This window comes from Sebastes fasciatus, chromosome 10 (genome assembly GCF_043250625.1).
Source record: "Sebastes fasciatus isolate fSebFas1 chromosome 10, fSebFas1.pri, whole genome shotgun sequence".
NCBI lineage: Eukaryota > Metazoa > Chordata > Actinopteri > Perciformes > Sebastidae > Sebastes > Sebastes fasciatus.
This window is the reverse complement of record NC_133804.1, coordinates 22,285,013-22,311,955: the sequence shown is the minus strand read 5'-3', so window position 1 is coordinate 22,311,955 and position 26,943 is coordinate 22,285,013. Positions and strand designations below refer to the sequence as shown.

Sequence of the window (26,943 nt, the reverse complement as noted above, 5' to 3'; positions counted from 1 at the left end):
TGGGACATGAAGGTGAAGTAGTAAAGCTGCCCCATGCTGCTGTCTGCAGGACTCAATCCTCCAGATTGATGCCAGCGTCCCCGAGAGGTTTTACGTCAGAGGTGACGTTCATGTAACATCCCACAACAGAAACATTCAGCCAGGTTCAATGACCTGTCCATGCTGCTGCTACTGCAGATTATTTATCTATTAAATCATTCAGTACAACTAAAGGTTTCATCTGAATAATGCTTTGAGGTATCAAAACTTTGGCTATTACTTGTGATGTGTGCTGCATGGTGTTTCATAACCATGAAATATTGATGGAAAAACTGTGTTTTTGTATGTTACGGTTAAGCTGGAACACTCAAATGTAACTGTCAGTGAAATGCAACGTCTCCAGACAGCATATCTGCTCTCCACGTCTGTTTCAGCCCTATAAAATCAGGAGAGTGTGCTGATAAAAGCTCAGTTTAATGTATTTTCTGCAGACTGGTGAGTCACAGTGGAACTGGCGGAGGAGCGGCCGTGACATTTATAACGTGATTCAGGTGGAGACAGAGAAATCTAAAGTCGGGCCGCTCACTTAACTGAGTTTAGTCTCATCCAACATTATGAGATGTTCTGCTGATGGGTGACGCAGACAGACATTACTGGCATTGTCGTTGTCTGAGTTTTGTGTGTGTGTGTGTGTGCATGTCATGTTGTCATCTGTGTACAAACCTTATGTGTTTTGGTGTATATTAGAGTGTTTAGGTGCATATTAATTATGCACCTAAACACACAAGGTTAAAAATAATAATAATTATTATTATTATTACAATTATCATAATTATTATTATCATCATCATCATCATCATCATCATCATCATCATCATCATCATCATCATTTATTTATTTTTCAATTTGTGTATTTTATTTTATCTTTTTATTTACATATATATATATAATTGTATTTATTAATATATATTATTAATTATTATTTATTTATTTATATATATACATATTTATTACATTTATTTATTTTTTCTATCTTTTCTGTTTTTTTGTGTATACAGTATATATATATATATATAAAAAATAGAAAAACATATATATGATATATAAAAATATATATTGTTTATTTTAATATATATTAAAGATATAAATATATTTTATCATGAATATTTTGTGTCTTCTGATCCACTTAGTTTGGATTATTATGCATATATTTTGTTATTAATCCCCCGTGTGTGTGATGTGAAGGCACGTAAGCATCTACCAGTACAGTATGTGAAGTGTCCAGTGTTTGTTACATTTTGTGTATGAATGTTTAGATAAAAGACGGAAAAAAATCCATAAAAATCTTTGAAATATAGAAATACCACAGAAACACTCTGCAATAACTGTGTCTATGCATGCCCCTGTTGTGTGTATGTACTTCACTGTCAGTTTGCTGGCACTGTAGAAACATGTCATGTGTGTCCAGTAAATCAGAGTAATTCTGCTGTCGGACTCATTTAACACACATCAGTCAGTCGCTTGTGATGTCATCCGTGAGAGGAGAGAAGGGGACGCCAGCAGCGTGACAAATATACAACCGACTGACTCGTTGGTTTCTCCGACCGAATAAAACGAGAACTCTGGAAAGACCTCAACGGGATTATCACTGTATCTATTCTTTATTCTCATGGCTGATGTAGTGCAGGTACAATTTCAGTTTCATAATGATCCATCCTTGTCTTTATCCAAGACACAAACCTTTCCAACTACAATTCACTGCAGACATCAGGGATACTTCCATATTGGCTGATTCCACAACCTCATGATTTACGTCCAGTGCCAGCATTAACTGCCAGTGCAGGAAGGAGTGTGTCCTAGGGTGTGGAGGTCAGGGTGGGGGTTGAGCAATGAATGCTGAGAAGACAGAGGACAAAACTCTGGTTACAACAGCCAGATAATAACCAACCTCACACTGCTGCAGATAGACAACAGACACATGTTTTTTGTTGCCAATAACGGGGAGAAGGGGACTTGGTTTCTAACAAGCTTTGAGATCTTGAGATGTTTGGATGTATCTGTGGATGATAGAACTGCAGACATCACTACACCTGCATTAATGATCAACACAAACTCGGCTCCTCAAATTACTGGGTATTTGTCTAAAGATTTCCAAGAATCTGTTTTACTGTAGGTAAATGTAAGATAAATAGTGCTTGCAGCTTTCCTTATCCGGCATAACCAGTGTTGGAATTACTCATCAGTACAATCGCTGTCTAATTAATGTAGGTGCTCTTGGTGTTGTTATTGAAACTTCCCGGAAAAACAGGCCCAACCAGCCAACAATGGCATTAAATGTGCAGCATTGTGAGGTACAATGCAGTATGTGGTCCAGTTCAGTTGGAAAACTGCTGGATAAGAGCTTTGATTTTTGCACCAGCCTCCAAAATTCTCTGTTCATATTGTACAGAGCCCTGTGAGTCTCAGGAGTGCATTTCTTGATAAGTGGTGCTCATTAATTACTGTTAGCACTTATGCATAATGGAGAAGTAATTTGTACCCCTAAAAGAATAATACTTATGCATAATTCATGCCCACAAATGCTGCATGGGCATTTTATGCATACTGCAGGTGCATAAAACCAGAATTGTTATCCATCTATCAATCAATCAATCCATATCTATACCTGCTTAGTCTTTGCAGAGTTATGGAGGTCTGAAGCCAATCCTAGCTGGTACTGGACGAGAGGCGGGTTACACGCCAGTCCATCACACACAGACAAACACACTTCGCATTCACACCTACATGCAGTTTAGAGTCGCCAGTTAACCTGACCTGCATGTCTTTGGACTGTGGAAAGATACCAGAGTAACAGGAGGAAACCCATGCATACTTTGATTGCATATTGTTATTATATATGTGATATACACTAATACTTTTATGCTATATAATGTGTAGGCTATTATAATCATTATTTTGCCACTGGTCTCTTTTTGTTTTTTTACCTATGAATGACTAATGCTATTAAACAACATCATACGTTGACTCTAGTGGTTGAAAATAACGAAGGACATTTACTCAAGTACTGTACTTAAGTACAGTTTTGAGGTACTTGTACTTTACTTAAGTATGTCCACTTTATTCTACTTTATACTTTTACTCCACTACAGTTTTGAAGCTAATACTGTACTTTTTATTAGTCACTTTTCAGGTTTAGTTATACGTTTTAAAAAAAATAATATAGTAGTAAAATAGTATAAAGTAAAATAAGTAAGTAAAATATTATATAAGTGACTACCTTAAGTTTTGTTTAGTTTAGACCACATTGTATCCCTGCTTGAACAAATTCAAATTTGCAAACAACATAGCTCATAGATCATTGCATTAGAGTAAAAAGAGCAAGGTGCATACAGAACAAGAACAAATAAAATATGCAAAATTATACATGAAAATAATAATAAATTAAATTAAGGGCTATAGGGCTGTATACCTGTAATTCATATTCTTCTATTATACTAAGAAGTTTCAATGCATTTTTGTTTTTTCATGATTTTAAGGACATTTATGTAAGAGATAAACTCAGAATGAAACACATTAAACCCATAGGTTTCACTTTCATATACTTGGATTTGTGCAAATAAAACTTTCCATGAATGAGAATGTTATTCAAAAGAAAGTCATATTTGTTATTGTCCATGACAAGTCCATAAATAATGTCCTTTTGAGAGAAGTTTCCCAGATTAGAAACTTTTGGGAAAAGCCAGTCATGTATATCAAGCCATAAAGCTCCTGAATACATACAATACTGTTCTCTACCTGTTTTTATTATTTGCCTTCTGTTGCTGGAAACTTGAATTTCAATAAATCAATAAAGTAACTATATCTATCTATCTATCTATCTATCTATCTATCTATCTATCTATCTATCTATCTATCTATCTATTATCAGTTTTATCCTACTATTTAAAATGTATAATTAGCAGTTTACTATGAATCAGAGCCACATATTTTTGCCTTGAAATATAATAAACTATTTAATTATATATAACAGGTGACTACAGTAAGTTTTGTTTAGTTTAGACCACATTGTATCCCTGCTGACCCAGAGAAAACTATTCTGAACCTGGTTTTATTCTTTGCCTTCTGCTGCCATCCTGTGGATAATCTTTGTGTCACTTTTGCAATGTATATACTGTAAATCTACTGCTACGGATATGTGCAATAACATGCTGATCACTCTGTGCAATAATTATATGATGCTGTGCAATAATTATATAATATCTGACGGACACTTTGTGCAATAATCTGGCAAAACTGTAATCCGGCAAAACTGTCATCTCATCAAGATACATATTGTATTTTTATATTTTATATTGTATTATCTTTTATATTTTTTATATTTATATTGTACTATCTTTTTCTTTTATTGTATTATCTTTTCATTAGCACCCATGGGATTATCACAATCTAATTTCGTTGTACTAAATAATGACATAAAAGGCTTGAATCTTGAATCTTGAATCTTGAATAACACGTGTACACCAGGTGCTCGCTGATTGGCTCAATTTGCGATGTGCTTGTCTCTGATTGGCTCAATTTGCGATGTGCTTGTCTCTGATTGGCTACTTACATTTCTGTCGTCTCCAAAAATCTTCCGTGCGGAAACACACAGAGCTAAAAGTTTCCTCCTTATAATTTTAGTTAAAATATATCATGCAAATTAGATTTTTAGTACGTCTAAAAAACGTAATCGTTATACATGTATGATTTTAGCAAAATACGCAAGGAAAAAAAAAATATTTTAAAGGAAGTGTGTCGATAAACGTCAGATTTATGTTGTGTTTCCTTCCGGAGGATAATAGAGAAGGGACCCGGGCTGGATTTTCTGGAGTTTGGAAGAAGACATTTGTTTTGAGAGTTTTTCTCTGCGAGGCTTTTTCAACAACATGGGTAACTTCAGATTGTTTTTGAGAACAACACTGCTCCTCCTGGTAGTGGCGTTGTGTCCGGTGAGCTGTGATATAACGGACGGAAACACGGAGCATCTGAAGAGAGAGCACTCCTTAATGAAACCATACCAAGGTAACCTGACAGCTAACTGCTAGCTCCTCAGCTAACCTGCTGTTCTGTCTTTCTCTGCCTTTTACAAGTTATTTAGCCACATTTAATATTCAATATGAGCTAAAAAACACGAAGCACCTGCGGCACAGGATGCTAATCTATTCAAATAACGTCATACTTCCTTCATAGCAGCATTGTTTAACCTGATAAACTACATATGTTAGACAGTAACATGAGAAGACACACTTTGCTCTGCTACAATGTGAGTTTAAAGATTTAGTTAAGACATCTTTATGTTGGAATATACAACTGACATTGAATGGACAGATATACACTTTATCAGAGCTGTGATATCCCGTCACACTAATATGGGTGAACCTTCTCTACTAGTCCCACATCCTGTCTGTAACAGCTGCTGTTCTGGTAGGATGTAAACAAATGGGACTATCAGTGCGAGTTATGGGTTAGATTCTTACTGTCTTTTTAGCCTCCAGCCAGAAGTGCAAAAAGCAGTAAAATGCAGAGTATTGTGTTCATACTAATATATAGAATAAAATATAAAATAAACAGTAAGGGGTGTGAATATGTTAGATTGTGCATGTTTCAGTTCATTTAGGCTACAACAAGTGACAGACTTAACAATTAACCATGCTGCTTTGTTTTAGAAATGTAAATGAGAATCGTCATCAAAAATATTAGGTAGGCTATAGATTAAGTGTAGTTAAGGAGTTACTAGCTACTCATATCAGTCCAGTTCTGAGGTCTCTACACTGGCTCCCTGTCTCTCAGGGAATTGATTTCAAAATACTCCTGCTGGTTTACAAAGCACTAAATGGTTTAGGGCCAAAATACATTTCTGAACTTCCGCTATGTTGTGAACCATCCTGACCTCTCAGGTCATCTGGATCAGGTTTGCTTAGTGTCCCCAGAGTCACAACTAAACATGAAAAAGCAGCGTTCAGTTTTTATGCACCAAATATTTGGGACAAGCTCCTCCAGAAACCTGCAGGACCAACTCCAACTCTGAGTTATTTTAAATCATAGCTTAAAACTTTCGTGTTTGCTGTTGCTGCCTTTTATTAAACCAGATAATGATCTTATATACTGCACTAGAGCTTTTACTCTTGTGTGATATATGCTATTTCTATCCTAGCTTTTATTTTTAGCTTGTTTTTATTTTCGAATCTTTAATGTTTTTATGTTTTTATAACTGTTTTAATTATGTCTTAATGTTCTTTTGCACTTTGTCACAATGTTCCTGAATGTTTATTTAAAGCACTTTGAATTTCCCTGTTGCTGAAATGTGCTATACAAATAAAGCTGCCTTGCCTTGCCTTGCCTACTGGTATGGCCATTTAGTTGCTGGTAAATTTGACATACATCTGATCCACAAGGTAGCGCGCTTTTGTGGTAAATTTTAGCTGGAAGATGTCGTAACAAAAAGATGAAACTGAAGCAGCTGTGAAAGGTGCAGTGCATGCAAAGCAAGATTATCACTGCGCTCAATGAAACAGTTTGCTGCAGGTGGCTGAAACCGTTACAGTTAAGTAGGTGGAGGCGTGCAGGGTTGGATATTATCACCTGCCACCAGCCAAATGCTGGTAAAATATACAAGTGGCTGCTAGGTTTGCTTCACTCAGCAGCCAAAAAATACAATGGTAATCTATTGAGTGGCTGGTAAAATTTGGAATCCACAAAAAAGTTAATTTCCAACCCTGGAGCCATGCACAGTACAATGCAAACAAATGAATTTAAATCAAAACATGTGTAACTTATAATGACAAAATGTGCAAAGCGCTCTGAACACACCCTCAGGACAGAGAAGTGTTTGCTCAGGGTGTGTGCATAAAAGTTTAGGTGAAGGAAAAACATACCGGGTATTTTACTGTGTTCATTCTTGGCTTGATGAGGGAATAACAAATACAATTGAACATGCAAATAATTTAATTCAAAAGAGGTCTGAGACACATTTAGATTTGACACAAAGTCATGTAAATCACCTTATTCAGTGTAAAGTCATTAATCAGTAGTAGTAGTAATAGTCATATATAATCTATAGAAAGATTTAAAACAATCAGTTCAAGACAAATGTGTGACCCTAATAACATTTAATTTCAATGGTAAACATTAATACTTATTTATAAACAAGCAATTATCTCCCCAGCACTATGCCTCTTAGCATTGCCTTAGCTATTCTCACAATATCAACTTAACACTGAATAAGTTCATACCATGAAAATGTGAAGATTGGCTCAAGTAAAACCTTAGTATATTGCAAATGAAATAAAGAGTCCATTACAGAGTTAACACAGTAATCGTAAAGGAAATAACTGACAACAACTTCAATCATACCACCAGAGCCTAAAGGACTGAAAATAAAATAGAAAAAGTTGGTATCACGTTAATTCCACAAGAGGATGATTAATCAAATAAATGTGTTCCTTAATTTGTGTATGTACACAATGAAGGCATTTGACTAAAGATTGATGTGCAGATAAACTTCTTTCTGTGTGTATTCTATCTGTGACTGTCGAGTAACCGTCTTGTTCTACATGTTTTACAAGGTGTGCCACCTGAAGTCTGAAACAAACAACAGCGCACACACTGTACTTATTACTAATTGTATCTTATCCTTCTATCTGTTTGTCTTGCAGGTGTCGGCAACAGTGCTAGTAGTCAGTGGGACTTCTGGGGAAGCACGCTGGTGACAAGCTCATATGTGCGACTCACTCCAGACGAGAGAAGCAAGCAGGGATCCATCTGGAATACTGTGGTGAGGAAAGACTACAAACATGGCTCATATCTCCAGTCTGACTCGGATGTGTTGTTATCCAGCCGATTAGACTGTTATCAGGTCATTAAGTGTGCTTTATCAGTGGTTATAAGCCTCATAGATGTGGAACAGTAGGGCCCTGCTACACCCAATAGTAGGGTTTGCCTCTAGTGACCATAGTAATTATGATTGGAGCAGAGTGTGTGACAAAACACAAGGTGGGTTCGCATCCTATGTGAAACCAACAACATGTATTTGTCTATGTGTTCACAAGCGTTAAATTTCATTTTCACTTTTGAAACATAGTTATTTTAAGCAAACTAAACTTTAAGCTGTTTTGTTCAAAACATAATGTTTCATGCAGTTTTACATGTTACAATGTGTTGCTTTTAAGTTTTGCTCTCACTCTTACAACGTAGTATGCATAGTAGGCCCCTACTGACATATAAACTAAAATATTCTACAAAACCTCTACTGATGATTTTGATCATCTGTCTCTCATTCACACTTTTTGTAAAACACTTTGCTTATTTCATAATGCTACCATAGAAAGTCAATACTTTTTCTGTTTCTGGTCTCCAGCCGTGTTACCTGAAGGACTGGGAGATGCATGTGCAGTTCAAAGTTCATGGGTCAGGAAAGAAGAGTCTCCATGGCGACGGCATCGCTCTCTGGTACACAAAGGACAGACTGCATCCAGGTAATGTTGTTTTTTTCAGCCTCGTGGTTCTTAACTGCTGAGTTACTACTAGTGGAAGAAACTCACCCAGCTTGATCTCACTTCATTTCATGTTGGTCCTTGTTGCATCAAAGTGTTAAAAATACAATATTCACCTGTCACCTGCAGCTCCTCACCTAACCAGTTTACTGTGGCTGCTGCTTTACCACTACTCTCTTGCAATATTTAAATAATAAAATAAAAACCAAATAAGATTGCACTTCCTGCAACTGCATAACAATAAAGGCTTTCCAGTAGTAAATTGCTTGAAATCTTACTCTACAGCAAAGCAAAATGTATGAGAAAACAATGAGGCTGCTGCCTGTTGGATGAATGTAAGGACAGCCACAAAACTCCTGGAACAAAGTCCAAACCATACGTCTAAACCATGCATTATATATTTACTAAGAGCTACAAGCCTAACATAGTGAGACTGCTTTCTCTCTACTCACCTACATGGGTGTTAGTTTTGAAAAGTCTGTAAAGTTAAAGATGAGAGTGCTACAACTATAACACCAAAGTGTGTATTTGTTTTGGTTGAGCTGGTGTAAACATTTTCAAACTAGTTTGATATTAAGCACACTGGATCAGACTGGTATACCAAATTCTACCACTAGGTGTCGCACTTGACTCAGCAGCCGCTCCCCTGTGGATCATAATGAGACTGAGGCTCTGTTCCAAATCACATACTTTTTCTTTTTGCTTTTAGTACACACTGCAGCTGCCCTTACATAGTATGTACTGTTTGATGAAGTATACATACAATTGGGACATACTATTTCTTCACAATATTGAGCCTTAAACTTTGACCAAAGTGTATAGAAGCAATGAGGTGAAACTCTGGTGCTTTTTTGACAACAGCTGGTAGATGGCGCTGCGGTAGCGCTTTAGCCATTTTGCTCTGCGCTTCATCCAAATCCTTCCACTCATGCTCTCCGCTCACTCGCTCTCTACTCTGCTCACATGCTCTGACCCAACTCTAGTATTTGTCCCAGCTATGCTGCTCACTGAAATGCTATCAAACTGTTAGACACTTAGAGTGTTAATGAACACTCATCATGCTCACTCCACCAGTTTTTGTCCAGATGTTTGTGTCTACTCTCTCAGCTTCTCTGCTGACCACAAAAAAATGTCTGGATTTGTGTGCTCATGTCTCGCCTCATCTCTGCCTCCATCCTAGGCCCTGTGTTTGGAAACCAAGATCAGTTTCTTGGCCTGGCTTTGTTTTTGGATTCCTTCCGCAATGACCTCCATGGAATGGATGTAAGTGTGTAGTGTGTGTGTGTGTGTTGGGTGAGGTGATTGACCGGCTTGTTTCTTTGCAGGGCCTGTGTTTTCCAACAATGCTCTCTTCCACGGGCTGGCCGTGTTTATAGATACTTACTCTAACGATGATGCAACAGATGTGAGTGGTTGCTCAGGTTTTACTCGTCAGCATGCTGTTTTTCTTCACTTTAAATTGGCATGTTTGTCAGAACGTTTTAAGTATGTTAACATTGCAAACCACACAATTCATTTTGCCATATGTTCACATATTTGTTTCTACAGCAAAAAAGCAAATTGAGTCACACAAGTTATTGAGCATGAGGGCTCTCTGGTAGTTGCTGTTTTAATGTCTTAAAGGGTGTTTTTTTTTCTTTCACTATAACTTGTCTTGTGAATTATGCTATGTTCACATTGCAGCTGAAAGTGTCCCATTCTTTCTTGATAGGGTCCAGGTTGGAAAATACCTAAGTTACCCTTTAATGCTGAGAAAATATGTAGTTCAATTACTTAATTCAAAAGTTGAATACTGTACTCAAAATCTCAGTGTAGGTATGAAGAAATATCTTTGGCTAACGCAGAAAATAATATTGCGGTCAGAGTTTTGTTCTGAATAAATATGAACCCAAAACATCAGATGTGACCAACAACTGCAGTGTGAAGGTGTGTGTATATAAGGTGTGTGTGTATGTAAACATGAGCTGATATAACCTGATTGAATCGTGTGCTTCTTATATTTTGTTTTCTGTATTAATGTGTGCATCATCTTTATTTAAGATATATAATTGCATCTATATTCATGCAATTATATATATATGTGTGTAATTGTATATAATGCCTTTTATGTTACTATGATTTACCTATTGATTCTTTCCTTCCCGTCGCCAGCGTTCCTTCCCGTACATTTCGGCCATGGTGAACAACGGCTCGGTGAATTACGACCACGGCAAAGACGGCCGATTGTCGGAGCTGGGAGGATGCTCGGCTGAGATCAGGAACAGAGAGCACGACACGTACCTCGCCATTCGCTACTCCAAAGGAAGACTCACTGTATGTAGAGGAACTCCTTTTGTGTTTTCTCAGTGATAGTTTCTACGCATTTAGTTCAAAAAGGTGAAGAACAGATAATCCAGATATAATTGAGTACAATATAACATAGTGTTAATAAACCCTTTAAACTTACTGCTTACTCAGGGTGTCTCTTTACCCTGTCAATAAAACACAAAATTGTGTCTGGATCTAAACACTTTTTCAACACAAGAATTTTTAATTTTTTACTAGCTTTTAGTCACTTGCTGCATTGCATCACCTACATGCACTCTGTATCCTGCAGGTGATGATTGATGTGGAGGACAAGAACGAGTGGAAGGAGTGCATCGACATCGGAGGTGTTCGTCTTCCTACCGGGTATTTCTTTGGTGCCTCAGCAGCTACAGGAGATCTGTCTGGTAAGTCCGGAGCTGGAAACAACACTAACAAACTAAAGAAGTCATAATATTCACTGCTGATGTTTTCAAACAGAAGTTTTCTATTTGTTCAACTATGTGTATTTTAATGTGAAAATGTGACATTGTTATTACTTTCTTCTACATTGTGCAGTAATGTATTGATGTCATAGCTTTTTGTAACATTTTAAATGATTATATTACAGATTATTACAGATTTTCTAATAGTTTACATTTGTATATTATTTTCCAGATAACCATGACATCATCTCTATGAAGCTCTACCAGCTGATGGTAGAACACACCCCCGAAGAGGAGAACTTGGACTGGACCAAGATCGAGCCCAGCGTCAGCCTCCTCAAGTCCCCTAAAGGTACATTCAGGCCCTGATCAGACAGAGTGCATTTAAGCAGCCTGGGTGGCTTTTTGTAATTGTTTTCAATGATAGTGAAGCGTTGCTGAGCGCCTCATCTCAGAGCTGAAACCTGCCCAAAGTCATTAGCATTGTTTTCATTGTGTTGACTTTTTCTGGATCCCTGGAGCTTAATGACTTTACCAACAGTAGTCATCATGATCTGAACAGAAAACAGCTGCAAATTAGTGCGGTACTTGAGATTTTGGGTAACATGTTTTCATTAATTTAAACTGCACTATTAACTACTAGGTGAAATACAGTTCATAGTTTGTGTTAAGCTTACGTTTGCACTCATTCGATGGTTGCCAAGCAACAATTAAAAAAAACAAAAAAAACAGCAAACTGCAAAAAACCCTCTGATCAGGCAACAAAAAGGCAGTGCGGTGTGCCTTTTCCTACTGCAAAATGTCTGATCAGTTCTTAATGTTTCCCTGTTTGGAGCTGTTTTTCTCTGTGACGGTACCAGGTATCGTTTTTATTATCACGTTTGTGCTCATTAGTTTATTATACTCATTTCATTAGCAAGTTTCCTGGACTTACTTAGAACAATTATCCTCAAATCAGACAAGCAGCAATTCTGAATTGAACATGAAATTAAACACAGACTTTCTTCTTCCTTCACAGACAACATTGACGATCCTACTGGAAACTTCCGAGGCACGCCCCTCACTGGCTGGAAGGTCTTCCTGCTCCTGCTGTGTGCTCTGCTGGGAATCGTCGTGTGCGCTGTGGTGGGAGCTGTGGTTTTCCAGAAGAGACAGGAGAGGAACAAGAGGTTTTACTGAGACTTATCAGAGAGGTGTTTATTTGTGGAATGAACTGTTTCCAGATGACAGATTGAGCACATTCTATGTGAATTCTTTTTCTAAAGATTGTACAAATGTTTATATCTTTGAAGCACTGCGTTCGGAGAGAGATATGGTGACTTGTGATGTTGGTAAGAAGGTGGAAAACTATAGTGGCGACCATTACGAGTGGCCCTGATCAATGCTGTTTTTGTTCTCCATGTGTTCATTAATTGCAGGGTTAGAATAGTGTTTCAGGTTCTTAAAAGATTGTCTCTTTGCTGCAGATGTGATGCTTCAAAATGGTGACGCCAGATGTTAATTTAGATTTTTGTCTTCCAGGCTGTTTTACCTGATTATTTATGGGATTAAGAAAGCAGCTCCAAACACAGAGCAAAAAACGTCAGATAAAAAAAACATTATGAAGTCATTGTGGCAACCACAGAAACGATTCACGCCGGATAACGCCTCATTGAATGTGAATGCAGCTTTAGCCTGTGTGGAGTGTAGAGTTGTATTAATTGATTTCACTTTCTGTTACTGTCGCTCTCATTCTCTCATTTAGAAAATACAATTTTGCTTGTTAGCAGTTTAAAATAATTAAGAATGAATCGTGTTACAACACATTCTCCACGTATATATTCAGAATGCAGTGGCTATCTAGGAGGATAAATTATGGACTGTATGTTGTTTCTGTTTTATTCTAAATTGGCAAGATATGTGCAGAACAACCACCTGAGTCACAGCTCAGCATCAAAGATCACCTGTCGGTACTATGATGGCTTTGTCTTTGGATTTTCTATTAATGGAGTTTCATAGTTTTGTAGTTTGCGCTATTGTTTTTTTTTTTTAACTCTGTTCATGCTGCAGTTCTGTTTGTTTCTGATAATGTAATAATGTGAAACTCCAGTGTTTCACTCAGGCCACCTCGCCTGAAATACAGACCACTAGGGCTGCAACTAACGGCGGTTTAATCAGTCAATTCAGTCAATTCAGTCAATCATTTGACCCAGAAAATGTCAGTTAATTTAACTTAATACCCATCACAATTTCTCAAAGCTCAAGTTGACATATATTCAAAGTGCTTGTTTTGTGTAACTAACAAAGAAATTAGTTGAATCTCATAGAAAACTTGAAAATATTCACCTTTTAGAAACTAAATAATTCATTATCAAAGTAGTTTTCATATACTTTTATGAAATTACCTTCAGGGAAATAGAGCGGAGGCGCTACATCACACAGCAAATACCATTGTACTTAATGAGTGTGGCTGTTGTTTAGGTCATCATTTACTAAATATATTGATCATGAAACGAGATCTGTGGGGCTTTACCACCTCTGCGGAAAACTCCACTCTACAAAGAAATATCGGATACCCTATAGCCAGAAAGTGTAAAGCTTTAAAAACTGACAAAATTGAGTCACAACTGTGTTATATCAGGGTTAAAGAGGTTATAGATAGAGCAGCAAATCTGCATTGATCTGAAAATTGTCACTTTAATCACTATCTCTGGTGTGACGGCAGAAACGGTAACATTTTGCCTCATGATATCATACCGTTTAAAGTCTTACTAATTACCACAACTTGTCCCTAATTATATATTACAGTAGGGTAAGGCCACTTGAAGAGCGTTCAGTACACAAGAGGATGAAAATTGAACAACCTCAAACCTTTAGACTGAAATAGTTTGTCTTTTTATTTTCCTTGCAGTGTCTTTAGAGCAGCATTTTTCAGCGTTTAATCCAGAATATGCCTTTGTTATCTTTCAGTTAATGATGCTAAATTGTGACAAAAACTTCAATTAAATTCTTCAGTATGATGAATATTAGAATCATTAACTGCTACATAAAACTAGTGATTACAAAAATGCACGCAGACGGTGCTAATTATAAAGCTTAGAGAGATCGCTCCCATCAGGCACATTTAAGTTTCTTTCAATATCATGTTTGTTTTGTTGTTGGGTTTTTTCCAGTTTCCATTTCCATAATGTTCCCGTTTGATTCTGTCTTTGCTTTGTTAACAAACACGCTAAAAGTAAAATTCATGATTTGATGACACACTTTCATCACTGCTGAAATGCAGATTTAAGAAAAAAAAACTTGTTTTAACTTGACTCAGCGTTCTCATCACTTCTCCTGGGTTCTTCAAACCGTTCTGTATTTGTTTCTGCCACTTCCGTTGGTTTTATGATGGGACTTGAAACAGCTCCTCTCAGCAGAAATAATGTATTAAAATGAAGAAGAAACAGTTTGAATGTGATTTGTTGTGTGTTGACAAGTTTTAACCAACATTTAATTACACTGGAAAGATCATGTATTCTCAGGAAATACCCTGTGAGTTCAGTAAGCCGCTGTTAGTCCCTTAAATGCCAGAGAAGCACTAAAAACTTTGGAGTCATTCAGATTCTGCTGTTGACTCCTCCACTTTTGTATATTATCAATTAAATATTGTGATTTATTTTTAGTCAGGGGAAAATCTGAAATCACAAGCTATAACAGATATACAGTATATAACAGACATGGTGGATTATTGAAGTATTATCATAAAAAGCTCCTAAATATTTTGACACAGGCCTCCACAAGATCAGGTAATAAAACAGGACCATTTACATTTAATCAAATTCCCATCAAATGAAAAATTGCTATGCAGCCAAACTGAGCTTTTAGGGCCGGTTGGTCATTTTCCAATTCAAAATGCAGCTCTCAACCTGCTGGTCATCATCTCCATCTCACACTTCAGGCACATAACCGTCACAGCATATGATAAAATGTTATCAGTTATGATAAATATGAATGCATCAATTTCATCCCACACATTTGAGAAAAACACGACTCATCGGATACAACCATAAAATATAACTGTTTTTAAGGACATGATGAACAGAGTTTAGACCAAATGGTGTGCTCAATATGTTTTACCACTTAATTGAAAAAACCCTCCAGCTATAGAACTCATAGTTTATTATAAAGATCTTTTTTTAAAACATGCTTTATGGCATAAGCCAAATGACATTTTTTATTACACCATGCATCTCTCTGCAAAGCCCATAGCATATATTCTGGTCACAGGACCTATTGATCTAGTTATCAACTTTATTATACCCATTACTATCATCATAGTTCGGTATATGAGAGTATTTATGGTGGCTGTGTCCGGCTCGAGACATGCGATCCCACACTGCAGCTGGATGCAAGTGTAGCTACTCGATAGCTATTGATCCATAGCCTACATGTATCTGAATCCATAGATTCTGTGTTATGTGTGTCAAATGTGTTTAAACCATCTTTAAATGAGATACATCAGAACAGGGGTGTCAAACATACGGCCCGGGGGCCAGAACCAGGGTCCGATTTGGCCTATTGGATGACTTTGCACAGTGTAAAAATTGCAGAGAAGTCATTAATTCCACTATCAGACTCATCATGACAGAGAACTTGGCAGGAAAACGAATACAGCAGTCAGTTTTTAGTCGTAGATGAAAGATCAGCAAGACATCTCAGGTTGTTCATCATCTCTTTTGTAAATGGATTTTTCATTAATTGTTTTAAGAATGTATTTTATGGGTTGCAATGGTCCTTTAAAGGAATTTCAGCAGGTAAAGAAGGACTGAGTGGGCTATAATATGTCAGATATAATCCTCATGAATAAAATCAAACCATTCTGAGACAGAAAAAAACTTTTAGTCACAAGGTAGGAGCTGAAATCAGTTTTTGGCAGGTGAAAACTCTGTTTTTGGGTTGTAATGGTCCTTTAAATTAATTTCAGCAGGTTAAAAGGACTGGGCTATAACCTGTCAGATATAATCCTCATGAATGAAATCAAACCATACTGAGTTCTAAAAAACCTTCCAGTCACCAGGTAGGAGCTGCAATCAGGTTTTGGTAGGTGAAAACCATGAGTTGTAATAGTCCTTTAAAGGAATTTCAGCAGGTAAAAAGGACTGGGTGGTCTATAGTCTGTCAGATATAATCCTCATGAATTAAATCAAATCATTCTGAGACAGAAAAAAAACTTTTAGTCACAAGGTAGGAGCTGCAATCAGTTTTTGGCGGGTGAAAACTGCATTTTATGGGTTGTAACGGTCCTTTAAAGGAATTTCAGCAGGTTAAAAGGACTGAGTGGGCTTTAATCTGTCAAATATAATCCTCAGGAATGAAATCAAACCATTCCGAGACAGAAAAAACCTTCCAGCCACCAGGTAGGAGCTGCTTATGATTCTTTACATTAACAGAAAGGGGAAATTTGGAGGTGTTATTCACTAGCTAGGTAGCTAGCTAGATAGATTGATAGATAGATAGATGTACTTTATTGATCCCAGATTGGGAAATTCTTGTGTTACAACAGCAGGTTATTAAGACAATGCACAGGAACAGTAAATATACAATAAATATACAAATAATTACTAGAGATAATATCTATATTATACACAATATAAAGAATATATTAGAATACACTATAAATATACCAGACTACTACAACTAACTTAGAAAATATAAAATATAAACATAGAATAGCAATAACATACTATATACATTAGCAAAGTGTGCAATGACATGCTATATATTAGAAAAGTGTGCAAGTTACAATTTTTGTTTTAAAATAAAAATGAAAAAAAAAAAAACTCCTTCCGGTCCCAAAATAAAGTTGGTTGCTTAACCCTCCACTGAGATGATGAGGATCTACTGCTGCACTGCAACAAGCTAAGTATCCACTGTTTGATAACATGCTAATCACAAGTCTCTGTTCAGATGTTGTTTTCTGCTTGGTCATATCAAACTAACTGTTTTCTTGGTTGGTGTTTTCTGGCTGCCATTTACTGTTGTCAGTGTGAATCACTGACAACAGTAAAGCCAAAGTAGCCTATCCCCAGTAGAGTAATTTGTTTTTCTCCACTAGGTGTGCTCTATGAGGTAGCAGTATGGTATCATAGTAGGTATTACTGTCAAGATATCATCTTTATTTCAATATTATTCATTAGAAATAATATAAATTAAATTAATATTAAGAATAATTCTGTGTTCAGTCAGTTTTATGATAAAAAATCAGCATGATTATTGGAGATAATATGTTCTGGCTCTTTATGCATTATCTTATACAGCCTAGTAACATATTTCATAGACTTTATACATTTCAATAACACTATTCCTATAACATTTTTATCATATATGTCAAACAAATATGTAGCACAATTTGAGATCATCAATGATGTTGTGTCTTTTTTATTAACCACTAGATGGTGACATAGTATAGATTTTCAACATCTGTCAGACCACAGGTGTGTGTGTATGTGTGTGCAGTCTGTCCTGTCTGATATAAAGTAGGCCATGGGTGATTTTCTTGGTCTGAATAACCCTAAACTTCTTTCAAAGTTTTGCTCACAATTTTTTATTATTTCAGATTTAAAATAAACCATTGATAACAATTTCAACCCTAAAGTGTTTTCCTCATATAACCATTTACCATTAATTACCACCATGATTGATTTTTACCTTATTAATTATTGAACAAATGCTCAAGGCTGAAAATTAAATATATTTTTCAAAACATATCTGTCAGAATCAATCATTTTAACATTACAAATATGTCTTTTAAGTCTGCATTACCCCACACATACACAAAGATCCTCTCTTGACCTGCGGGCTGAGACTTTATTCAGATCATGTGAGCATCCTACAACCCTTTTCTACACGACCCTGAAAGAGTATTGAAGCCCTTCATTAAATGTTCATTACCCTGTGTGGCTGCACAGTGTGGCAGCCCACAGGCTCCACACACACAGACTATCTATCCAGCCCTCCATTCAGTGTGTGTGTGTGACGGGGGCAGCAGTTTAAATAGCCCACGGTTTATACTTCCACTTCCACACCTGGTAACTGTGATTGACTGGAAACCTGAGTGACAGAGCGAGCTGTTGCCTCGGGGTCGATGGCCTACATCTTAGAAAACCTTCCCACCTGGGACTGAATTTGGAGCACAGAGCGGAGACGTGTTTCATTCAGGGCTGTAACTAAGGATCATTTTCATTATGGATTATAATTCTGTTTTAATAATCCAGTCCATTTTAAGAGATTGTTTGTTTTCTAAAAGGAAATCATAAAAGGAGGACAATTGCAGATTGTGAGTTCCCTCAGTTTGTAATAGTGTGAGATAGAGATGAGCTTAATATCCTCACATGTATGTATGACATTGTGATTCATTTTCTCCAAACTATTAATTTATTTATGCCTACCATACACTAGAAGATGAAACTTTCTCATGAAACTTTAAAGTTTAATTCAAATCGGTGCTCTCGGTATCCCACAATCCATTGCATGCTGCTCAGTTGTTTATGGCGCTTTCAGGGAAGTCCTCGTTGAGTCATAAAGTCAGGAAATACCACGTCGTATTTATGTCGGGTCTTTGCCTTCAGGTGGGTGTCAATCACTGGTATATCCCATGAACTACACCAATGAAAACGCCACAGACAGCTGAATGTCACTGTACACTCTTCTTAGCAACCTGGGCATGTTGTTAATCACAAGACAGTACAGTTTTGTTGATGCTTGTTCCACTAATGGTTCACTATCTGCCAGTTGTTGTGTCGAAAATTCTTGTATCATGGATGACCTTACCGCCTTTTTAGGCATTTGAGAGTGATGAACTTAAAAATGTTTGACCTGTTCTGGTAAATGGATTGTCTACCTTTTGCGGTGGAGGATGTGTGGACTTGGCCTTAGGCTTTTGGTCCCCCGAAGGACAAACCTTTTGTGGACTTTTTCCTTTAAAGCAGGGGTTCCCAAATGCCAATCAAGTCCAGATCAGTTTTGCAGACTGATGGCAGAGTTTTTGTTTTTTTAATTCAGAGTCTCATAAGTTGCTGAAGCAATTTCTTGGTTGATACCATTTGTTACACAGATTTGGTGCTAAATTTAACCATTTTTTATCACTCGAGAATTGATTAAAATGATCAATAATCCCTCCAAAATACCACATGAAGATACCAAGACCTTGAGGAACACCATAGAAAAAGCCACGCTGTGATTTGGTATCAAAAACTTTTGACATTTGGAGATTTCTGCAAGAATTGCATTTTTTTTGGCGATTGGATGTCGAGCACTTCTGTTGTGTAAACTGCTCAGAAACCTCCTTATTGTCAATCTAGCTAGGAAAGCCATCCATCCTCTGAATGCTCTAGGTCTCTAGTTTATAGCTATAACGTTTCATGAGGCTGTGATTATCCTAGGGGTTACCACAGGTCATTTTATAAGTGGGATCAATTGAAAAAAACAAATGGTCTCACTATATGAATGGGACCCCATGCAGAAATATTCAAACACACCATTTTTAGAATAGTTGAAAATAACACATTTGTATACATTTATTTGAAAGACAGTAATCATCATCCTCAATTTCAGGAGTTACGTTCTCCCAGATGAACTTTCATTCCTATCAGATCAATATTTTAATCTTATTTGTGTCAGATACAGATTTAATCAACAAGTATCCGATCAGACTCAGCAAATCCTGACATCCCTAATCTGTGTCCCAGCCCACTCAAACAGTCAATAGTGGATGATCTGCAAAAGCCCTGTCATGCAGGGTCTTTGGCATTAGTCATAAATTATGTTCTGCATCTAGTCTGACCTTGTCTTAAACATCAAATCACCACACTACTAATACTAAGGGTCATTCACAGGTCTACTTGGGCTGCTCTTTTACAGGGTTTGTACCCTGTGAGTCTCTTTTTGGTGTTATTGTGCTGCATAACTTGGCCTTCCTCCTCCCTAGACGAGTTCTTGCAGTCATGTGGATGAAGGAATAAATGGTGATGACTACTGTGTGACCTTTTGGAAATGAACATAGGAAATGAACAAACACTTTAAAATATAAAGCACTCAAATCCTTGAGAAGTGAAGGAAAGTGCACGCTGATAATAAACAAGAAATTGTCACCCAAGAAGGAATCTCTGCTGAAGATTAAGATCCCGTTTATTTACTTCTACCAACTTCCCTCACCAGCTTTTTTTCAGCAAATCATTTATACTGTTTGTACTTGTTGTGTCGTTGCAGTTTGTCTCTATCTCATTTTAGTTGTCTTTATTAGATTACAGTATTTGTTTTCCTTCCAGAGAGGCAGTGTCTCCTCAGGCTGGTTGTGTTTCATGGAGTGCGTCTGTAGTTGATGCCCGACTGAGTTTCTGTTGCTGAAACAAGCTCACAGTATGGGGGCTCCATGCTGGTGCAGCTCTGTTTTGTACATTTTGCATTTCACTTTCTGGTTTTGTTGATATTATGCTGTACAGGCTGTCTTGCTTCCTCTAACTTACTTTTTTTCTCATCACTTCATTCCTTTCTCTGTTAGAACAAGCGACCTTCAGTTCAATGTTTTTTTTTTAAATTTTTAATTTCCCCTATACAAATTGTTTTATTTTATTTATGAGTGGTTATCAAATAACAACAAAGACTAAAGTTAATTGTCATGTTTTATCCGCCTTGCTTCAAACTTGCGGCAAACTGCGCAATACATATAGTTGGAGTTTCTCTCACATCCTCTCTAACGCCACCCAACTAAACCGTGCCGATCGGTACATGTGCATCTCTCGATAGATATGAGAAGGAAGCGAGATGGCTCAAGTTTCAAGTTTAGTTTATTTAAAGAGCATATACAAACATCAAAAATTGACCAAAGGGCTGTAAAGTGGTAAAACACGAATACAATATATATAGCGGCCCATTTCTTATCTACTTCCATCATCAGCTCCGGAAAAAACAATTTTATACCACTTGCCCGATTGGGTAAGTGAGTTGCTAGATTTACTAGCCTGACGTGGCATTTTACTTGCAAGCGGGAAATCCTTCAAAATTTCTTTTTGGACTGTTGGTCAAACAAAACAAGACTTCACCGTGGGCTCTGGGAACTTGTGATGGGCGTTTTTCACCATATATTTTAGAGTCAATTTATTGATTAATCAAGATAATAATTGGTCAATAATGATAATACAGTAATTATTTCTAGCAGCCCTAAATACATGCATGCTTTTAGTTGATAAATTCTAGTGACTTAATATATTTTTTAAATTAAATGATTTAAAAAGTAAAAGATGTAGATAATTTGGTCTTTTTCGAAATTTAGCTATCAACTAGGGCCGGGCAATATGGCCAAAACTTCTATCACGATATAGGTCATTTCATATCTTTAACGATATATATCACAATATAGCATGTTTTCTGGTCATTCAATAAATACATAGTCTATATGAAATAACTAGATGGGCAAGCTTTTTTGTATACTATGTGAATTAAATACTTGACAAATCAAAAGTACCGAGTATTTTCTCATGATAGAAACGATATAGAAAAATATATATGATAGACATTTTTAATGGTATCGTTTTGATGATATATATCGTCGTATTGCCAGCCCTCCTATCAACTATATTTTTGTTTCTTATCTCTTATTCTCTCTTTCCTGCGTCATGTTGCTGTGAATATTATTACACTACTTCAGTCGCTGTCTTCCCGTCTCTCTCCCTTTAGTTATTTACTCAGTTTGTGCTCCATCAGCGGGTTGTGTGTTGCTAGAAAGCAGCAGGCCTGCAGAGTCTGGCAGCAAATCTTCCTCCCACCACTCCCTCGTGCCGACGGCCCCGTTCCTGTATGCTAAGACAAAGGCCATCGCTGTTTGAAATCCTGTGTAATTTCCACATCTACACGCTGTTATCAACTGTCACATCTCTGTCATGCAAACGCTACCCTCAGCATCTCGCCTTCCCTGGCAGGTACATAAAGTTCTAGCCCTGAACTCATATTGATAACTTTCCTCTCCCTCAGCTACTCTACTTTCTACTGTGTGTGTTTCAAAAGTTTTATTTATTCATTAACGCCTGCGAACTGATCAATACAGTCAAGTTTCTCAGTATCTGAATTTGTGCTGCGGGTGTGTGTGTGTGCGTGTGTGTGTGTTTGTGTGTGTGCGTGCGTGCGTGCAGAGAGACTGAAAATAAGTGCTGGCGGCATTTTAAGTCAGATTTAAAAGGTGTTTCATTAAAGGACACCCATGGCTGCTCCCATCCTCTTTCCCCTTCTGGCTCATTTAGTCGCAGGATAAATTCATAGAAAGCATCTTAATGTCTGCTACTGTACACAGCACTAACACTAGCATCTCCTCAGAGATGTATCTCTGGTTTTATTAGGCAATCGAGAGCAATGTTACAAATCAATGAGCCGTGCAGCTTTATGGTAATATTGGATTCGTTTTGAATTTACTATATCACAATATACATTATATTGACATCTCAATATGAAGTTATATGCACAGTGATATATTATTTTGTCCATATCGCCCACCCCTATAGTTATTGCTCATCAAAAACTGCAGATACTGGAAATGAGTTTTGCAGGTGACATGGATGCTCAGAATACTCGAACATGGAAAGTGACAGATTTTGTTTTTCATTGTAAACAAAATAGGGCTGTCAATCGATTAAAATATTTAATCGTAATTAATCGCATGATTGTCCATACTTAATCACGATTAATCACTTATCAATCGCACTTTTTTTTATCTGTTCAAAATGTACCTTAAAGGGAGATTTGTTAGGTATTTAACACTCTTATCAACATGGGAGTGGACAAATATGCTGCTCTATGCCAATGTATGTATATATTTATTATTGGAAATCAATTAACAACACAAAACGATAACAAATTCTGTCCAGAAACCCTCACAGGTACTGCACTTAGCATAAAAAACATGCTTAAATCATAACATGGCAAACTGCAGGCCAACAGGAAACAACAGCTGTCAGTGTGTCAGTGTGCTGACTTCACTATGACCTCCCCCAAACTGCATGTGATTATCATAAAGTGGGCATGTCTGTAAAGGGGAGACTCGTGGGTACCCATAGAACCATTTTCATTCACATATCTTGAGGTCAGAGGTCAAGGGACCCCTTTGAAAATGGCCAAGTTTCAACACATGGACTTCAGCCCACTAAAATGAATACATACATAAAGTATGACTTCTTCTGTGGCAGCATTGTAATCAAACATGATGAGCTTATAGATGACGTGAAGATGCTTACATTATAAAAAGAAAAGTGTGACCTGATGTGCTCCCATAGATTAATTCTCTGTGAGTTCTCGTTCTTTTCATTTTCTTCCTTGAGCACACGGAGCCTTGACCATTGACCCTCTTCTTGTGTTCTTCCTTCCTACGACTTCACGCTGTGACATAAATGTCTGTCAGCATCTACTTTACGTCTGGAATCTGAAGGTGTGACTGAGGACCTTTTGTGTGCATACAAACCCCAATGAATGGCAGTGAAAGTTGAATAGCTTGTGGGTAAACCTTGACACCCCCTCGCTTTTTGAATTACACAGGAAGCAGCAGTTACGTTCTTTTCCACACTTGCTGAACTGCTGCTCCATCCTGGGCATCAACCAACAAAAAATGGAGTTATAGTAGTTTGCAGCTGTTGTATTGCAAGAGATAAAGTCCCAGTGAAACGGAAGTTGTAACATCTTTAACTTCTGTACTGTGATGTATTCCCCAGTGAAACTGAATATTTGAGCGGTCTACAGTTACAAGAGGGATTTAAATCAAATCCTTTGCTCTCGATTGGACCGCTAAAAAGCAGGTGGGCTAAGACTGTTGTCGCTAAAAGTTGCAGATTGATTAATACATCAGACCGGCAATAAGTCACCCAGAGTAGGCTCTCATGACCACGCCCCCTTTTGGGGTAAACCAATCTCACTTTAAACAAACTGTTAATAGTAATAACGCTGTGCCCAAGAATTGCTTTGTAGTTGGTTGCACCAACAATAAATCCAACAACGCTGATCTCCGATTTGTTCCCCAGCCATGTCCTAAAACTTAACCTTGACTTTTTGCGAAGTACTCGTATGTGTCGGTCTGATGTATGGATGGATGTCACGATATTATTGGTTGAAATTGGTTGGTACTGGATTACGTTAGCACACGTCATATTTTGTTTTACAGGAAGAAAAGATGATTGGATTTTTATATAAAAATACAAAGAAAAAAGAATAACATATATTGTTAAGTAGGTGCACAATATGACCGGGGATGTCATCTAAAAGGGTTAAAAATGTATTTTTCATTTTATCTTGACTTTGAGACTTCAGTTTTTTTAATTAAAATACACTCTTGAATCTGCTTTATAGCATTAGAGACAGAATTGTCTGTAATGCATTTGAGAAATAAATGCTTAAAAGCTGCAAAGCTTCAGAATAAGGCTCTGCTGATCGAAGGGGAAAGAAAAACAGGGAAGCAATGTCCGCTAGTTAACAAACAGCAGTTGTTTTAATGCAAGAGATATGTTAATCAACAGTGTCACTATTCTATTGTCTATTCTGTCTACCAGAGAATAGTGATATTTTTTTGTCATAATTGTTTTTTAATGAAGCCTATGTTACAGCTAACATAAATACCGTATGTTTTACCCATCTACCACAGGAATATTAATCCTGTCAGAGTGGGACAAAAAGATACAAAGGCGTGTGAATGTTTGCTTACTTGGGTGAGGATTATCTAAGTTTAAAGTCTTTGCAAGTTGGTTTTGGCAGCGTGTTGTCATCAGTGACTGATTGGAAGGCAGGAAAGTGGTCTAAGAACTCGGTATGCTTTGAAATCCTCTCTCCGCGTGTAACACATGTTGTTGAGGTGCAGAGTGGCCAACAACAAAGACTGTAGTTGTACTGGGTTGTGAGAAAGTGTATAACCAGGTGAATGATGAGGAGGACTGAACTGACAAAGAACATGGAGCTCAGTCAGGCTTCTCAGTTTTAAAAGACATAACTAAATAAATAATTTCTTTCCATCCAGATAATGTTGTGTCAATGGTGTGATTAATGTGAGGGTGAGTCCATCCCTGCCGCTCCAGGTGATAAACAACAAGCTGAAGCTAAATGAGTTGGATGTGGTTCTGCATTAAGTCACATTGACAGGAGCTGTCGAGGAGTGAAGGTCGGATCATGATCTGCATTTAAACTGTCGACATAACTCACCAGATAAACTTTTTTTATTACGGCTCAAAACTAATGGGAACCAGAGGAGATGGAAGTGCAGGAAGCTGTGTGGGTGGCTTAATGTGTATTTATATGTTGGTGTTAGACTGACAAAACTGACCTGGTTTGAACTGAAAATATGATTATTTTATTTATTCATTTATTCATATTTATTCATTTTCAATATAGTCTTTACAACAATTTAGAGTAGTAAGTAGTAAAGTAAGAAAACACTCAGAAAAATTGATCACAATTCAATCTATTATGTTAAATATTGTGCATAAGAACCATTTGAAATCATTAATCACATTTATCAATAACCAAATTGTTTTTTCAATGCCGCTGAAATCAATATGTCATGAACCCGTTGTGTGGTGTAATATTCGATGAAGCGCCAGCGAAGACTGTGGTCTAAAAGGAGTTATGGTTTGGCATTGTTTATAGGCTAAGATTAGTATCTCAGTGTGGAAGTTTTATTATCCTTCACCTTCTCTTCCCCTCTCTCTCTCACATACTGTACATATACGCAGTGAGCGACGCGGCGCTCCGCCCTCGATCGTCTCTGTAACGTTAATTGTTGCAGTCCTCAGTCCAAAATTTATTGAAAAAAGATCGATGTAATCATTTCCAAAATTCACAACCTCTTTTTATCTTACAAAATATCCTGCTTCAGTCCATATTTGTTGGCATTTAGCCTATCAAAAATTTTTTTTTCCCCCTACAGTCAAAATTCAGCTTTCTCTCTCACATGCACCTGTATTAACGCAGCAGTCTAGCATAACAGCACCATAAATTACATTTATATAACCACAATAACACAAAATCATATTTTTCCTAATCTTTTAGGGTGATAACACCATAAAATATGACAACATATTCAAAGCTTCATTCATAAAGCTCAATCAAAGCTAGAGAAATTTGCTGAATTTGCCAAAAAGTGTATTGGATCAGAATCGCAGCTGAGACATGTAAACTTTTGTGTAATATTAGTTAATATTTAAGTTGTCTCGGCAACATATTTTACAATATTAGGCTATTTAATATGCTTTTAATGAATGAATGAATTAATTAATTAGGCATATTTCCAAACAGATATTTTGGCAGTTGATAATATAATCCTCCAGACAACTACACGTGATACCGGCAAAAAAACGACATGTGCTGGCTAACGTAAACCCTGCTTGTCACACTGCCGGCATTTGTAGCATAGTCTAAACACTCGGCGCTCCCATTGCAAATAATTCAAAAAAGAAAAAACGTGATATAACGTGACATAAAAATTGTGGCGGTTGCTTGCCATCCCCTGCGGATTGCTTGTTAATTGTGCAATATTGCATGCGAACAGCCCAAGGTGGAGACCAAACCAGAGCTAAAAGGAGAGTGAATATTGGATTTACAGCACGTAGACACAAAAAAGACTCCAATGTTACTCCGTCTTTGAGCCAGTGGTGTGTCAGGGCTATGTTTCTGAGAATTTGTGTTCAAAGATAGTAGTGTGAACTCTGACATGGAGTGAC

At 37.1% G+C, this 26,943-nt stretch overlaps 1 protein-coding gene across 2 annotated transcripts; it reads left to right on the top strand.

Annotated features, from left to right (window-relative positions):
* The first annotated feature begins 4,804 nt into the window (after positions 1-4,804).
* lman2 (lectin, mannose-binding 2) lies at positions 4,805-14,675 on the top strand. 2 transcript variants are annotated; one of them, XM_074649003.1, is made up of 8 exons: positions 4,805-5,040; positions 7,674-7,792; positions 8,375-8,492; positions 9,836-9,915; positions 10,662-10,823; positions 11,107-11,221; positions 11,472-11,591; positions 12,258-14,675. In XM_074649003.1, exons 1-8 carry the CDS (start codon positions 4,905-4,907, stop codon positions 12,416-12,418), a joined length of 1,011 nt encoding a protein of 336 aa, XP_074505104.1. In that variant the 5' UTR covers positions 4,805-4,904; the 3' UTR covers positions 12,419-14,675. The 2 variants fall into 2 exon arrangements, with proteins under 2 accessions (XP_074505104.1, XP_074505103.1); XM_074649002.1 differs by lacking the exon at positions 9,836-9,915 and adding an exon at positions 9,691-9,773 and having other exon boundaries at positions 4,807-5,040.
* Positions 14,676-26,943: the final 12,268 nt, after the last annotated feature.

Bases quoted from the DNA above. Each gene is read 5' to 3' on its own strand.
- lman2 (XM_074649002.1), top strand. From the start codon at position 4,905: ATGGGTAACTTCAGATTGTTTTTGAGAACAACACTGCTCCTCCTGGTA. The intron at 10,824-11,106 runs GTATGTAGAGGA...TGTATCCTGCAG, and splicing joins ACTCCAAAGGAAGACTCACT to GTGATGATTGATGTGGAGGA. The intron at 11,592-12,257 runs GTACATTCAGGC...CTTCCTTCACAG, and splicing joins CCTCCTCAAGTCCCCTAAAG to ACAACATTGACGATCCTACT.